This window comes from Heloderma suspectum, chromosome 11, assembly GCF_057233095.1.
Source record: "Heloderma suspectum isolate Gila_16-S chromosome 11, 16-S_ref, whole genome shotgun sequence".
Classification (NCBI taxonomy): domain Eukaryota; kingdom Metazoa; phylum Chordata; class Lepidosauria; order Squamata; family Helodermatidae; genus Heloderma; species Heloderma suspectum.
The window spans coordinates 5,598,877-5,612,472 of NC_139468.1; the positions used below are offsets into that span (position 1 = coordinate 5,598,877).

Consider the following 13,596-nt stretch of genomic DNA (forward strand, 5'->3'; position numbering starts at 1 on the left):
GGGCTAGAGCTGTATCTTCAGCCTATCACGTGGCGGTGAAGGCGGCAAAAAAGGAATATTATGCTGCCTCTATCGTGTCTGCAGAGTGCTGTCCCAGGAGGCTGTTCCAAGTGGTCCGGAGCCTGGTCGGTCCTGTGGCTCTGGAACCGCTGGAGCATTCTAAGGCCTCCTGTGAGGCCTTGGCAAGGCACTTTGCAGATAAAATTGATCAGATTAGGTGTGTTACTCTGCACACTGTGGATACAGTTAGCGAGCAAGAGGTGGCCTGTGGCAAACCGGTTTTGTGGGATCGGTTCCAGCTTCTTTCTTCTGATGAAGTGGACAAGGTGCTTTCATCTGTAAGGCCGACCACCTGCTTACTTGATCGTTGCCCATCTTGGCTCATTATGGGCTGCAGAGAGAGACTGAGTGAGGGGATCAGGGCGGTGGTGAATGCCTCCCTTGAGGAGGGAGTGATGTCATCAGCCCCCAAGGAGGCAGTGATAAGACCGCTCTTAAAGAAGCCCTCCTTGGATCCCCAAGTTCTGAACAACTTTCACCCAGTCTCAAATCTGCCATTTTTGGGCAAGGTGATTGAGCAGGTAGTGGCGATGCAGTTGAAGGCACACTTGGAAGAAACCGATTATCTAGACCCATTTCAGTCGGGCTTCAGGCTTGGGCATGGGACAGAAACGGCCTTGGTGGATGATATGAGGAGGGCTCTGGATAGGGGTGAATGCTCCTTTCTTGTTCTCCTCGACCTCTCAGTGGCTTTTGATACCGTTGACCACGGTATCCTCCTGGACCGCCTGGAGGGGTTGGGCATCGGAGACTCTGTATTGCGGTGGTTCCGGTCCTTCCTCTCCAGCAGGTACCAGAGGGTAGCACTGGGAGAGGAGGTTTCGGACCCATGGCCACTCACTTTTGGAGTTCCACAGGGTTCCATCCTCTCCCCGATGCTATTTAACATCTATGTGAAGCCGCTGGGGGCTATCATCAGGAGGTTTGGGGTGCGGTGTCATCAATATGTGGATGACACGCAGCTCTACCTCTTGTTCAAATCTTCACCAAGGTTGGCCATAGAATCCAATCCCTGTCCAAATGTCTGGAGACGGTGAGTGGCTGGATGGGGAGGAATAAGCTGAAGCTGAACCCTGACAAGACCGAGGTACTTTTGGTGGGAGACAAAAGGAGGCTGGGGGATGTTGACCTGGTGTTGAATGGGGTACGGCTACCCTTGAAAGACCAGGTCCGCAGCCTGGGGGTCATTTTGGACTCCCAGCTGTCCATGGAGGCTCAGGTGTCAGCTGTGAGCCGGACAGCGCTGTATCAACTCCACCTGATATGGCAGCTGCGCCCCTACCTTCCCGATCATCTGCTCCCATCAGTAGTACATGCCCTGGTCTCCTCTCGTTTAGACTACTGTAATGCGCTCTACATGGGGTTACCCTTGAAGACGGTTCAGAAACTGCAGCTGGTACAGAACGCGGCGGCTCGCCTGATTAAAGGCAGCCGCTGGCAAGATCACATCACTCCAGTGCTGAAGGAGTTGCACTGGTTACCAGTTGTTTTCCAGGCCAAATTCAAGGTGTTGGTTTTGACCTTTAAAACCCTATATGGTTCTAGCCCGGCCTATCTTAAGGAGCGCCTCCAGCAACATCAGACAGGCCGCTTAACAAGATCGGCATTGGATGGCCTTCTCTCTGTCCCATCAGCCAGGACAGCTAGACTGGTGGGGACGAGGGAGAGGGCCTTTTTCTGTGGTGGCCCCCACTCTGTGGAACTCCCTCCCTAGGGAACTCCGCCATGCCTCCTCTTTAATGAGCTTCCACTGTGCCTTAAAAACGTAGTTGTTCAGGCAGGCATTTGGGGTGGGCTAGGGTATTTTAGAAAATGTTTTTATTGTAGAATTTTATTGTTTTAAACTGTTTTATTATATGCTGTACATTGCCCAGAGTGGCTGGGTGACCAGCCAGAAGGGCGATTAATAAATTTAATAAAAAAATAAAAAAGAGTTTAGGCCTATTCAGTTATTAGAATGTCAGAGTCTGTGCGAGCTTATCTCTGTCATTGTGCTCGGAGCAGAGTCAGGGGGAGTCACCCAACTCCCTGTCCACCACTAGTCTAGCCTTGGTGGGCAGGGAGGCTGGAAGCTGTCTGTGAGAATCTGACAGAGGTGATGTGAGATTTGCAGAAAGGTTGCCCAGGTTGAAATGTCATTGCTGGAGGGCTGAGCAGTGATGCCTCATTTGGAAGGAGCCTCACTGAAAGGCCGACAGCCCTTGTCTTTCAAGGGATCTGGAAGGGGTGTACAGTCTAAGGATGGACGAAAGTCCCTTACCTGGTCCCGCAGCTGTTTTCGGTGGGGGGGGAGGCGCTCCGTTTCTCCCCCCCGAAATTCAGGCTGGGGGGGAGGCGCCCCGCCCCTCCTGGCTGAAATTCAGGCTGGGGGGGAGGCGCCCCATCCCTCCCCGCCGAAATTCTGGCTGGGGGGGAGCGCCCCGTCCCACCAGCCGCGAAATAAAAAAGTAAATTGTAAAAAAAAAAAAACACGTGATAGGCTATGTAACGATTTACGTAGCCTATCACGGCTAGATTTTCAAAGTCAGCCGTGATAGGCTACGTAAATCTTTACGTAGCCTATCATGGCTGACTTGGAAAATCTAGCCGTGATAGGCTACGTAAATCGTTACATAGCCTATCACGTTTTGTTTTGTTTTTTTACTTCACTGGGAAATGGCGGCCGCGGTGGCCGGTCAGAAGACCGGCCGCCGCAACGCCCCCGGGACCCGCCGCCGAGAGGGACATTCGACAGAGGTAAGTCCCATCTTGGGGGGGGGGGGCGAGGGGGCGGAGAATTTCCCCACCAATTTCGGGAGGCTGAATGCGTTGGTATTCAGCCTCCCGGAGATTCGTGGAGAAGTTCTCCAACATCCCTAGTACAGTCACACCTTCCCCTTTGAGCTGATGCAGAGGCAGGGAGCCTTTGCTGGAAACATCTCGTCTTTATTGCCCGAAGCCTCCTCTGTTTGGATCCATCATCGTCTGGGCTTTTGAGAGGTACTCTGCACATAGACTGGAACTTTAAATTCTTAAAGACTTGCCATGGAAAGTACTGTGAGGCTTTTCATAGCCTTGAACTCTTGTTGCTGTGGATTGTGTGTCTTTGTTTATAGTCAGTTCAGTGTACAGCAGGCTGAGTTTGATCTATGACTTTTGGACTTCCCTCTGCCAGAACTCATGCAGCGTGGAGTTTCTGATGCAAAAGTGGTGGCCTAGAACTCTTTGCATGTATGAATATGCCCTTCCCTTGATCTTGATGGGCCCTGACCATTCAGCCTGGAGGAGCAGTATGATTGCTAGATCTGCTCCATCATGCCTCACCATGCAAGAAATGTTTTCCAGTCAATAGTGTTAGATTTCAGTGAAAGTTTGCTGTGTGCATTTTATGATTTCTTAAATATTATGTGATATTTGCAAATGTAATTACTGTCAGTTGCAACTCTGAATGACACTGAGTGTGGTTCCCAATGTTTTAATGTTAGTGCCACCTGGGACAGAGCCTTCAGAGTTAACACGCAGAAGGCAAACAAATCCATTGGAAAAAAAAGAGAAAGATCGAGACAGGGACAAAGACAGAAGTAGGGACAACGAAAGTGTGAAGAGAGAAGGAGAAAGTGGCAGACAGAGACAGGGGGGAAGAGAAGGGGAAGGGGAAAAGGCAGAGAGAGGGAGAAAGAGAAAGGGAAAGAGAAAGATGAACAAGTGAAGGGAAAAGAAGAGGACCAAGAGAAAGAAAAAGAGAAGGTGCCAGACCCCCCGGAAAAGCATGGCAGTGGTTGCCCCCAGGGTAGATTGGAAGATGCCCCCTGGGATTGCTGTGGGGTCCCTAAGGGTTTGTGAAGACCTTGAAGAGCCCTGCAGTAGGCAATTACAGGGCTTAAAAGATGAGATGGCAAGGAGACATCTTCAGTTCGGCTGATTATGCCTGGAGCTTATTACCTGGGGGTGGAGTAGCCATAATAATGTACAAAGTGTATGTTTTTAGAAAGGCAATAGAAACAGTATTGAACAACACTGCTGAAGCACTAGAAGCTATTGAGATAAAGAAGACAAGCATAACTCGCAGTGTAAAAGCTTTGTATGTGCAAAGTGAGAAAATACAGCACTTAGAAAGGGAGTCCCTCTTCGACCCCATTTCAGACTGGTTTCAGGGAATCGGGGTGGTGGTGGAAGCAAGTGGTTGTGATAATTATGAGTGTTGGCAGCTTTATAGTTTTGTGTGCTTGCTCATATGGCTGTCACATTTTAAAGTATACATGTAAGTAGATTCAATCCCCTAGTGATCAAATGGCAGGGCAAAGAAAATCCGACCCACTGGGTAAGAAGGGATTGTAACGTGTAGACTGCTATCATCCTTTGATAATCTGGGGGTGGAATGTATTGGCCCCAGGAGCGTAACCAAGTCACCTGTAGTGCTAGAGGGGCCTAGAGACCCATAATGTCTTGCTTAAGTTCATTATGGGTGCAGTTTCCTTGCTAGTAAGCCTCTGAGCATGTGAAGATGAGTCAAAGGACCGATAGCGCAGCCTAGCACATTCCATGCTAATGAGTGAATCAAGATGTGCCTGGGAAGCAAAGTTTGTTTGTCTTAAAACTGCAGGTGGCTGTGCTGGGAACCAAGCCCAGCTAGTCTATGGTGGGAATGAACGCTAGGGGGTGGTTGCTGCTGCCATGCTGCCGTACTGCTAATATGTATGGTATAAAACCCATTGTACCCCATAGCCCTGAGTTCAGAGAAGCTGTCTGATCCAACCATTGGGTACGCCTGTGTGCTGTAAGTTACTCAATAAACTACTCCTTGTAAGTAAATGTGGGTCTGATTTATCACTATCTTGGCACCTCTAAACTAAGAGTTCAAAGCCTACAGCCAGGGCAATACACTCTCATATCTAATTTTGCCTTTATTTAACAGCCCGTTAGCTTAATTTATTCCCCCCCACCCCCATTCAGATGACAATTACCAGGTTAGAGAGAGTTTATGTAATCTGCCCTCTGATTCTGGACCAAACTAGACATTTAACTCACTCCTTTGCAAGATAAAGTAGAACTTACCCATATTGACATTGAGATTCTCCATTCTTCCCACTCTTGTTCTACCAGCTTTTACAGGGTAGGAAGTGGAGGAAAGCTGTATGCACAATTTCCTTGCAATGACTGCTGTATCTTTATTGTTGTCCCTTTGAGAAGAATATTGGGGTAATGTGGATCCTTGCAAAGTACTTAACCCCCCAAATCATTCAGCATTTTATTTGCCTTTTTTAATGTGTTAGTGCAATAGTTTATAAGCATGGTTTCTGGTTTCCTAGTGCTATGTATTCCTGACTAGAGTTGTGGAATATGTAGTGTACTCTCTGTAATCCATCATAAACTCATAATCAGAGGGCAATCTCAGTTCCTCTTGTATTTGGGGCAAGAATGTAGAACCAATGAGAAAAGACATAATTGTCTCCACAGATGTAAGGTATATTGAGAACATACCCAAAGATTGCACACTTAACTAAACTAAGCACACTTAATAGGGACCAAGCCCTGTGGGTTTTATGTCTGTGTAAACATGTTTAGGATTGAACTGTTAGTCTAAGTTTGACTATCTTTTCCTTTCTTCTGCATAGAAAAGAGACTCTCTAGAGGAATTTCCCATGCCAGCTCAGCTATAGTCTCTCTTGCTCGATCCCACGTAGCCAATGAATGCAACAATGAACATTTCCCACTGGAGATGCCCATCTATACATTCCAGCTCCCCGATCTTAGTGTTTACAGTGAAGACTTTAGGAGCTTCATTGAGCGAGACTTGATTGAACAGGCAACCATGATTGCTCTGGAACAAGCTGGTGAGTAAATACTTAAGACATGTGTCCCTGGCTGGTTTGACCTTCTCATGCAGCATTCCTTTAAACCCAAGCTATTACAGGAACTAGTTATTTGCATCAAAAGCAAATATGGGAGTTTTGAATATTGTCTACAGATCTTATCATCTCATCTGTAACAGATTAGAGAATTGCTGGAAAAGGTACCAAAAAGAGCAAGTAAAATAAGCTAGAAAAGGTTCAAAAGTGAGCAACAAAAATGAACTGGGAAAAAGTACCAAAAAGGGCTAGTAAAATGATCACAGGGTAGAGAAACTTCACTCCAAGTAAATGCTAAGGAGGCTGAAGTGTTTTAGTTTACCTGGAAGTGGGCAATGCAGGGGAGGAATGTGCTAAAGGTTTACAAAATTATGAATGTGTGAAAAGACATTTCACGCAGCATTCTCTCCCTCTCTCATAATAACAGAACTTAATTAATCTGATTGACAGTAGGAAATTATAGTTATTTCTATACACAGTGCTAAGCACAGCACTAACATTCTGTGGACTGGCAGAAATGGATCATCAGTGTTGCTTGCATTTTGCCCCTCCTCTCATCTGAAAATATTAAAATGGCGCACATGAATGCACACAACTATGCCATGCCACTTGCGTGTGGTGTATTCAGGGTGGCATGGCATCATGGGAACTTTTTGTAAACTGCCTTGGGTGCCTTATAGTGGAAATGATGGAGTGCAAATAAAAGTAAGCCTCCTTGAGTGCCATTTTTTGGTAGAAAGGTGGGGTACAAATCAAATCAGTCAATCAATCAATGTCATGTGAGCCACCAGCTAGGATGGATTTTTAAAAAGAGATTAAACAAATTCATTTTATAGACAGCAGAAATTAGAGCAAGATCTCTGATGTAATGACTGCAACAGCATGAAGGGTGGCTGGTTCAGCCAGGGCCCATCACATGTTGTCCGAATTCAGGTAGACAACTGATAGATGCTGGGAGCTATTCGTGCATGTCCACAACCTGTTTACAAGCTTTCAAGGTATATGGCTGGCCACTACTAGAAATAACATTCTGACCTAAATGGACCTTGGTCTATTCAGCAAGAAAATTCTTATGCTACTGCAGTTTGTTTAAAACTTCACAGTGGAAGAATATATACATAATTTAATTTGGCAGAATAAGAGTTTAAAAGGCTTTTATATAATGCTCTACTTTACAAGCTTTCAGATATGTCTCTGTTCTGCTGCTTTAGCAAAATCTCAACATGCCACAGCCCCAGGCATTAGTAGCAACACCACTGCACTTTTCATTTCTACCACCCCTAGGAGTAATTTTTGAATGCAGAAGGAGTATTTTATTGAAAGGCTAGCCAGCAAGGCTTTCAACAGATGGATATATTGGGAACAGGTTGGATTCCTGCATACCTGAAGATTTCCTAAATTTCCATCACTATCTGGCAATGTTCCAGTGAGCTTTGGACAAGGTCAGACCTTCCTTTAGAAGACCTTCCTTTAGAAGATAACCGGAAATTATTAATTATCTCTCATAATCTGAGGTATTTATGCACAATGCTACCTTACTGATGACCCATTTCTGCCAGTCCATAGAATCACTTTCATTTGGCCCCTCATCCTGACAAAATAATAGTAAAATGTCACTCATGAAAATACACACAAAGTCCATGCCATGCAAACCACAGCCCACACAGCGGCTCTTGATGCTTCTACCTATGTGTGGTGCATACATAGCATTGTGGGATCTGTAGTTCCCATGAGCAGCACAACTCTGGATATCTTCATGCACATGCAGGACCATCCAGGTCACTCCTTACTGCTCCTGAGGAGTCATCTGGGATGGGTGGGGGTGGCAGCAGAGGGTCTGATAAAACCACGTAGCCTGGCAGAGACCTTTAGAGTCTGGTTCATGCATGCTAGTTGTATTCTGGTGCATGGAGAGGCCTAGTATGACCTAAAGTGGCATAGGGGCATGGTGAAACAAGGTGGAACCTTTGACATAGTTCATTGAATCTTCATGAAATCCTGTAGTATCCTGTGCTATAGGTATGATGCACCTGCTTTGGCAGAAGCAGTGGTACAGTTCCAGTTGTTCATTTAGGTGATGCATTTCAAGGACATAAATCAACACTGAGCAACCTTGCAGCTTATGTGTATTTCATCAGCTAAATCAAACACAAGCATTTCTCTGTGTAGGTCCTTTCCTTGGAGGGCATAGCATTACCTGGATATAGAATCAGATCATAGTGCTACATAAGAAAAGTACAAATGGACAGTATATATAAAGGAAAGCTGCAGTTCATCTTCTTATTGCTGGCCCTTATATGTAAATATATATTCCTAAACCTGACAGCATGCCCATACAGGATTTTCCAACACTGAAAGTTCAGTGTCTTAAATATTGCTTAAAAGAACCGAACTTCTACATAGAACTTCTGTTGTGTCACCATTTCTGTTACTCTGGGAGGTTTGCCATTTAAAACCATCTATTTATGATAACTTGTATATCTGCCAATCTGCTTTGGGGGATAGTTGTTGGGAAAGTTGGAAAAGAAATGGCAAAAATTGTGGGAAACAGCAGTCATTCTAACTGTAATACAGTTTATCTAAGTGGTTCTCCCCATGGGATTTTTGCTGAAAGTTTGCTGTATTTGTAGGTTCTTCGGTACACATGACATCGTGGCCATCCCGCAGCCACCCCGGAGGTTTGTGCCAACAAACCAGTTTTTCCAAGACGATTTTTAGTCCAATTGTTTTCCTTAATTCAGCTTGTCTGTGCTTCTGCTACAGTGTGCACCAACCCTATGCATTTACTTGGGCATGATAGCCCTACCCAGGGTTGTGTCTTTCACCTGGCCACAACCTCACTGACCCTGGTCAAGAGGTGTTTCCCCAACATTTCTGCCATTTCACAGTTCAGGAGCTCTGAGCTACCTCATGGTATTTACTTCACTTTGCCTACGACTAAACTCCATCCCTGCAAAGTGTAGGTGTGCTCTGCTGAGTAGCCTCTAACTTTTTAAAAAAGTAAGTCATAAAAGCGCAACATTGAAATAGCACATTAGAACTACATCATGAACCTGAAATAAGTAAGGAGGCAGGTTCACCAACCATAGCTGCCTATGGACTGTAAAGTATATCGATCTTAGACATTTAAAGTTGTTACTGCGTATCTATTGGTCAAGCTAATAGAGAGGGTTTCAGGTGCTAAGGCTTACACTGGTAAAAGTGCCTTGAGGAATACGTATACTCGGCCAGATCTCAGTTCCTGAAGTAGTAACTGCAGGACTCTGCAATTTCGCATTTCAGAGCCATTTGAATAGCGCATTTGTGTAGCAATACATGTACTCGCTATAATGCTACAGTGAAATTATACCACACCCAGCGGGACACTGAATAGTGCTAATTGCAGTTGCGGCTAAGTGAAATCGCAGTTTAGGCACACCTTCTAAAGTACTTTGTAAGGCACAAACACAACTACAGAGGCAGGGCAGAGCCCCCCAGGAAGGAACTACTCCACCCGATGGTTACACCACCCCATGTTAAATGAAAACACGGTTCTGCACATTTACTCCTGTTGCCATTGCGCTATTGCGGTTTTAGAGGGAAAATAATAAAAAGAAAATTGTGGAGAGTCAGGGATATGCTGGGGAGGCAGACACTAACGCACACTGGCCAGAGAAAGCAGAAAGGATGGAACAAAGCAAGAATGGGAGGGAGGGAACAGGCTATCTAAGTGATGATGTGGATGAGATTCTACCCAGTAGCTACCCAGACAATTCGTGGTAAACTGCCAGATGACCTGCCCAGAGCCCCAAGCTAGCTTTGGGATAATGCAGATTTTCAAGCCCCATGTGTCCCCAGATGGAGCAAATATGACTTCAGTAAAAAGCGCAATAAAGTGGAGAGCAAACTAAAGCTGTTGTTGTGAAGATTCCCCCCAAATCTGTGCTTAGTCTAGGAAGACCAAACTTGTTGAATTTTGATTGGAACTGAATTAAATTGACTTTCAAGAGATTATACCTATTGTTTGGCAGATCTATTTATAAATATGTAATACCAATGATTTCCCATTCCAAGAGGCCTTAAAGATGGTACTAACTTTAGAATTGGGCAGTCAGGTTAGTTTAAACTAACACTCAACAATTTGAGTGTTCATAGTTGGTTTGGTTTTTACCCTGTCTTTCAACCAAAAAAATGGCACTCAAGGTGGCTATTGATTATGCAGTCAACTTTTGGACCTTGTCTACATTTACTTCTCACTTCAGTAGTTCATGGTCCAGCTAAAGTTAGTCATAACTAAGTCCTATTGAAACCAGTGGAGGAAGTTAAAACTAACTTAAATTCTGATTGCTTTCAGTGGACACTAGTCATTTTGAACTTTAACTCGATCAGGACCAATGTTTATATACACAGATTTGATAAAGGCAAAGAGGAATGTATTCACACTTCTCTTCTTTTTTTTTTAAATGTTATTTATTTTTGACAATATACATAAAACACCATGAACAATAGTCAACAAAATCCATCATATAAAATAAGACTAATAAACAGAAAAAAAGAAGGAAAAGAAAAAAGAGGAAAAGGTTGGGGGGAAGGAAAGGAAAAAATCCACAATAATTCAGACAACATAGGGAATCTTATACATACTCACAAAAAATAAGTAGGAGTCTTAGGGGGGTATTACAAGTATTAAAATAAATATAAACATATGTAAAGGAGGTTTATATGCCTTACATAAACCAAATATTACTAAAGGCTTTTGGGACTGAATGTGTAGTACTATCTTTATTCATATATTCAATAAAAGTCCACCACTCGGCAGCAAAAGTATCTATTTTCTTTTGTCCTTTTGGTATGCATAACTTTTGAATCAATTTTCTTATTAACACTACTTCCCATATCTTGTTATACCATTTAGCTATTGAAATTCCTTGTATCTCTTTCCAATATCTGGCAATAAGCACTCATGCTGCTATTAAAAGATATCCCACCAGTTTCTTATGTGATAGAAATCTATACTGTCCATGGAATAGGTTTAAAAGCACTAATTCTGAAGATTTGGTTATAATTGTTCCTATTACGTTTGAGATTTCTGAGCAAATTTGGTCCCAGAAATCTGAGACCCTCTTGCAATCCCACCACATATGGTAGAAAGACCCTACTGTATCACATCTGCTCCAACACTTAGAAGAACTATTCTTAGACATATAAGAGATCCTCAAAGAGATGAGATACCACTTCTGAACTATTTTTATTGATGTTTCTTGAAACATAGCTGATGTGGACTTATAAGGGAATTGTGTCCATAAAGAGGACCATTCCTTCTCTTCAGTATCAATATTCCAGTCTTTTTCCCATACTCTTTTTAGGTCATTCAAAGAGCCCATATCTGTACACAATAAGATGTCATAAATCGTGGAAATCAATCCCTTTTCCGTATCTGTGAAATCTGCTGCCAACTTTTCAAAATGGGTAAGAGGCCTAGTGCCTTCTTCTTTAATATCAGGTTTCCTTATAAAGGTACCCAATTGGTACCACATTAGCCACATTATATTAAATTCTCACAGTTGGAGCCTCCAGGTCTCTCATGCTATTAGTTGTGAATTTTTATAAACCCTAATCTATATAAATTTTCTTCTTGGTTATTTTACTTCGATTCTCCTATCTTTATTTTTAAATTCATGATGGATATGAATCAGAGTCAAAGGAGAAATTCCCGGCATTAATTGTTCTTTATGACATTTCCAAATCCTAAAGATTGGAAGCATACCTGAGTTTTGATTCATTAAAACTTTTTAAAGATCCTGTTTTACAAATGGGATGCAATGAGCATCTTCCTGGTTTAATAAAGCCACTTCAAGACTTGCCCAATGCTTACTTTGATTTTTATCCATAAATGTCGAAGCTGATAAGCTTCATAATAAAGTTATAATTGTGGGAAACTCCAACCTCCCTCTGTCATCAACCTGTATCAGGATGTCTTCAACACCAGGGGTTTCTTACTTTTAAAAAGGAATTTTTCAGTCCTAGCCTGCTATCTCTTAAAACATCTAATTGGTATTTCCAGGGGGAGCACATAAAAAAGGTACATAAATAAAGGTACATAAATTTAGAGAGAATCATCATTTTGATTACAGAAATCCAGCTTGAAAGAGATAAGTTTAAAATTCCCATCTTTTTATATCAGTGACAACTTTTTCCCCGAACACTCTATAATTAACCTTATAGAGCTTATGTATTTTTCTGGGGATATATATCTAAAAGAGGAATGTACCAGTGATAGTTTTAATTGTTTAGATTTATTTATTTATTTAGCATATGGCACACATTGCCAGGGAGTCTACAATGTTTTTACACGGTAGATGTTCTGGCACGGGTAGTTGCTAGTCTTTGTTGCACTGATGCACCACAAGAGGGCGAGCTAGCTTTGCATCGACTGGCCAGCAGCATTCTTAGGGAAGTAGGCTCATCCGGGCTTTTTCTCCACCGCTTCTCCGCTGATCACGTCCAGGCAGATCCAGTGCCGGTTCCTGCTCCCCGCATAGAATGCTGCCAGCGTTTCCCCCCACCGAAATGGGGGTACCTATTTATCTATTCACAGATGGTATGCTTTCGAACTGCTAGGTGGGCAGGAGCTAGGGATGAAATGACGGGAGCTCACTTCCGTCACGTGGAGCTGGGCTCGAACCGTTGGAGTTGGAGTCGACCATTTCTGGCTGGCAAACTCCAGCGTCATTAAGCCACTGCGCCACCCGCGTCCCCTTATTGTTTAGATATACCTAATTGAATGTTAGGAGGAATATTGAAACATAATAAATCAGATTTATCATAATTCACTTTTAATCCTACTTGCTGAAATGACTGCAATTCTACGAGAAAGTGTGGAACAGCCTGAGATGGCTTGATGAGCATCAAAACCATATAATCAGCATACATGTTTAACAAAAGGGATTGTACTTGAATTTGTATTCCTGCAATATTGGGATGTTGTCACACTTTATTTGCTAAAAATTCTATTACTAATGTAAATAAGAAAGGAGAAAGGGGACAGCCTTGTTTTGTTCCCAAATACAAATTAATAGTCCAGGAGAGGGAGTTATTAATGTCAATTTTGGCTGTTGGGGCATAAATTGTCTTTAATACCATTGAGAATTTAGGGCCAATTTTATAATGAAAAGAGGAATTTAATAAAAAGATCCAATTCACGCTATCAAATGCTTTATATAAATCTAAGGCAACAATAGCTAAGTGGGATTTACTTATTTTACTATAATTCATAACACTAAATAATCATATGACAGGATCTACTATATATCTCTTTGGCATGAAACCATACTGGTCTGGATGAATTATTGTTCCAGTAATCATGCTTAATCTTGCTGCCAAAATACAGTAAATACTTTATAGTCAACATTTAGGGGTGAAATAGGGTGATAAGAATCTGGAAGGGTGGGGTCTTTATTTGGTTTCAGAAGAACAATTTTAGACTGTGTCCACGTAGGTGGCAATTGGGACCCGTCCAATATTTCATTAAATAACTTTTTTTTATGAGGCAATAACAGATCTTTATATGATTTATAGAATTCAGTTGCATAACCATCAAATACGGGAGATTTATTTGGTTTTGTCTTTTTTAAACCTAATTCAATTTCTTCTATGGTAATTAGTTGCTCCAATAATGCTTTATCCTCTTTCGAGATGGGGAAAATGCCAGTGGTTCTTTGATATTCCA

At 42.8% G+C, this 13,596-nt stretch overlaps 1 protein-coding gene across 3 annotated transcripts in view; it reads left to right on the forward strand.

Annotated features, from left to right (window-relative positions):
- The window catches only part of OTUD7A (OTU deubiquitinase 7A), a 213,649-nt gene that overhangs the window by 145,454 nt on the left and 54,599 nt on the right, over positions 1-13,596 (forward strand). For all 3 annotated transcript variants that reach the window (XM_084816691.1, XM_084816692.1, XM_084816690.1), the window contains one exon: positions 5,655-5,873. In XM_084816691.1, the coding sequence (XP_084672817.1) occupies positions 5,655-5,873 (219 nt within the window). The remainder of the gene's footprint in view (positions 1-5,654; positions 5,874-13,596) is intronic.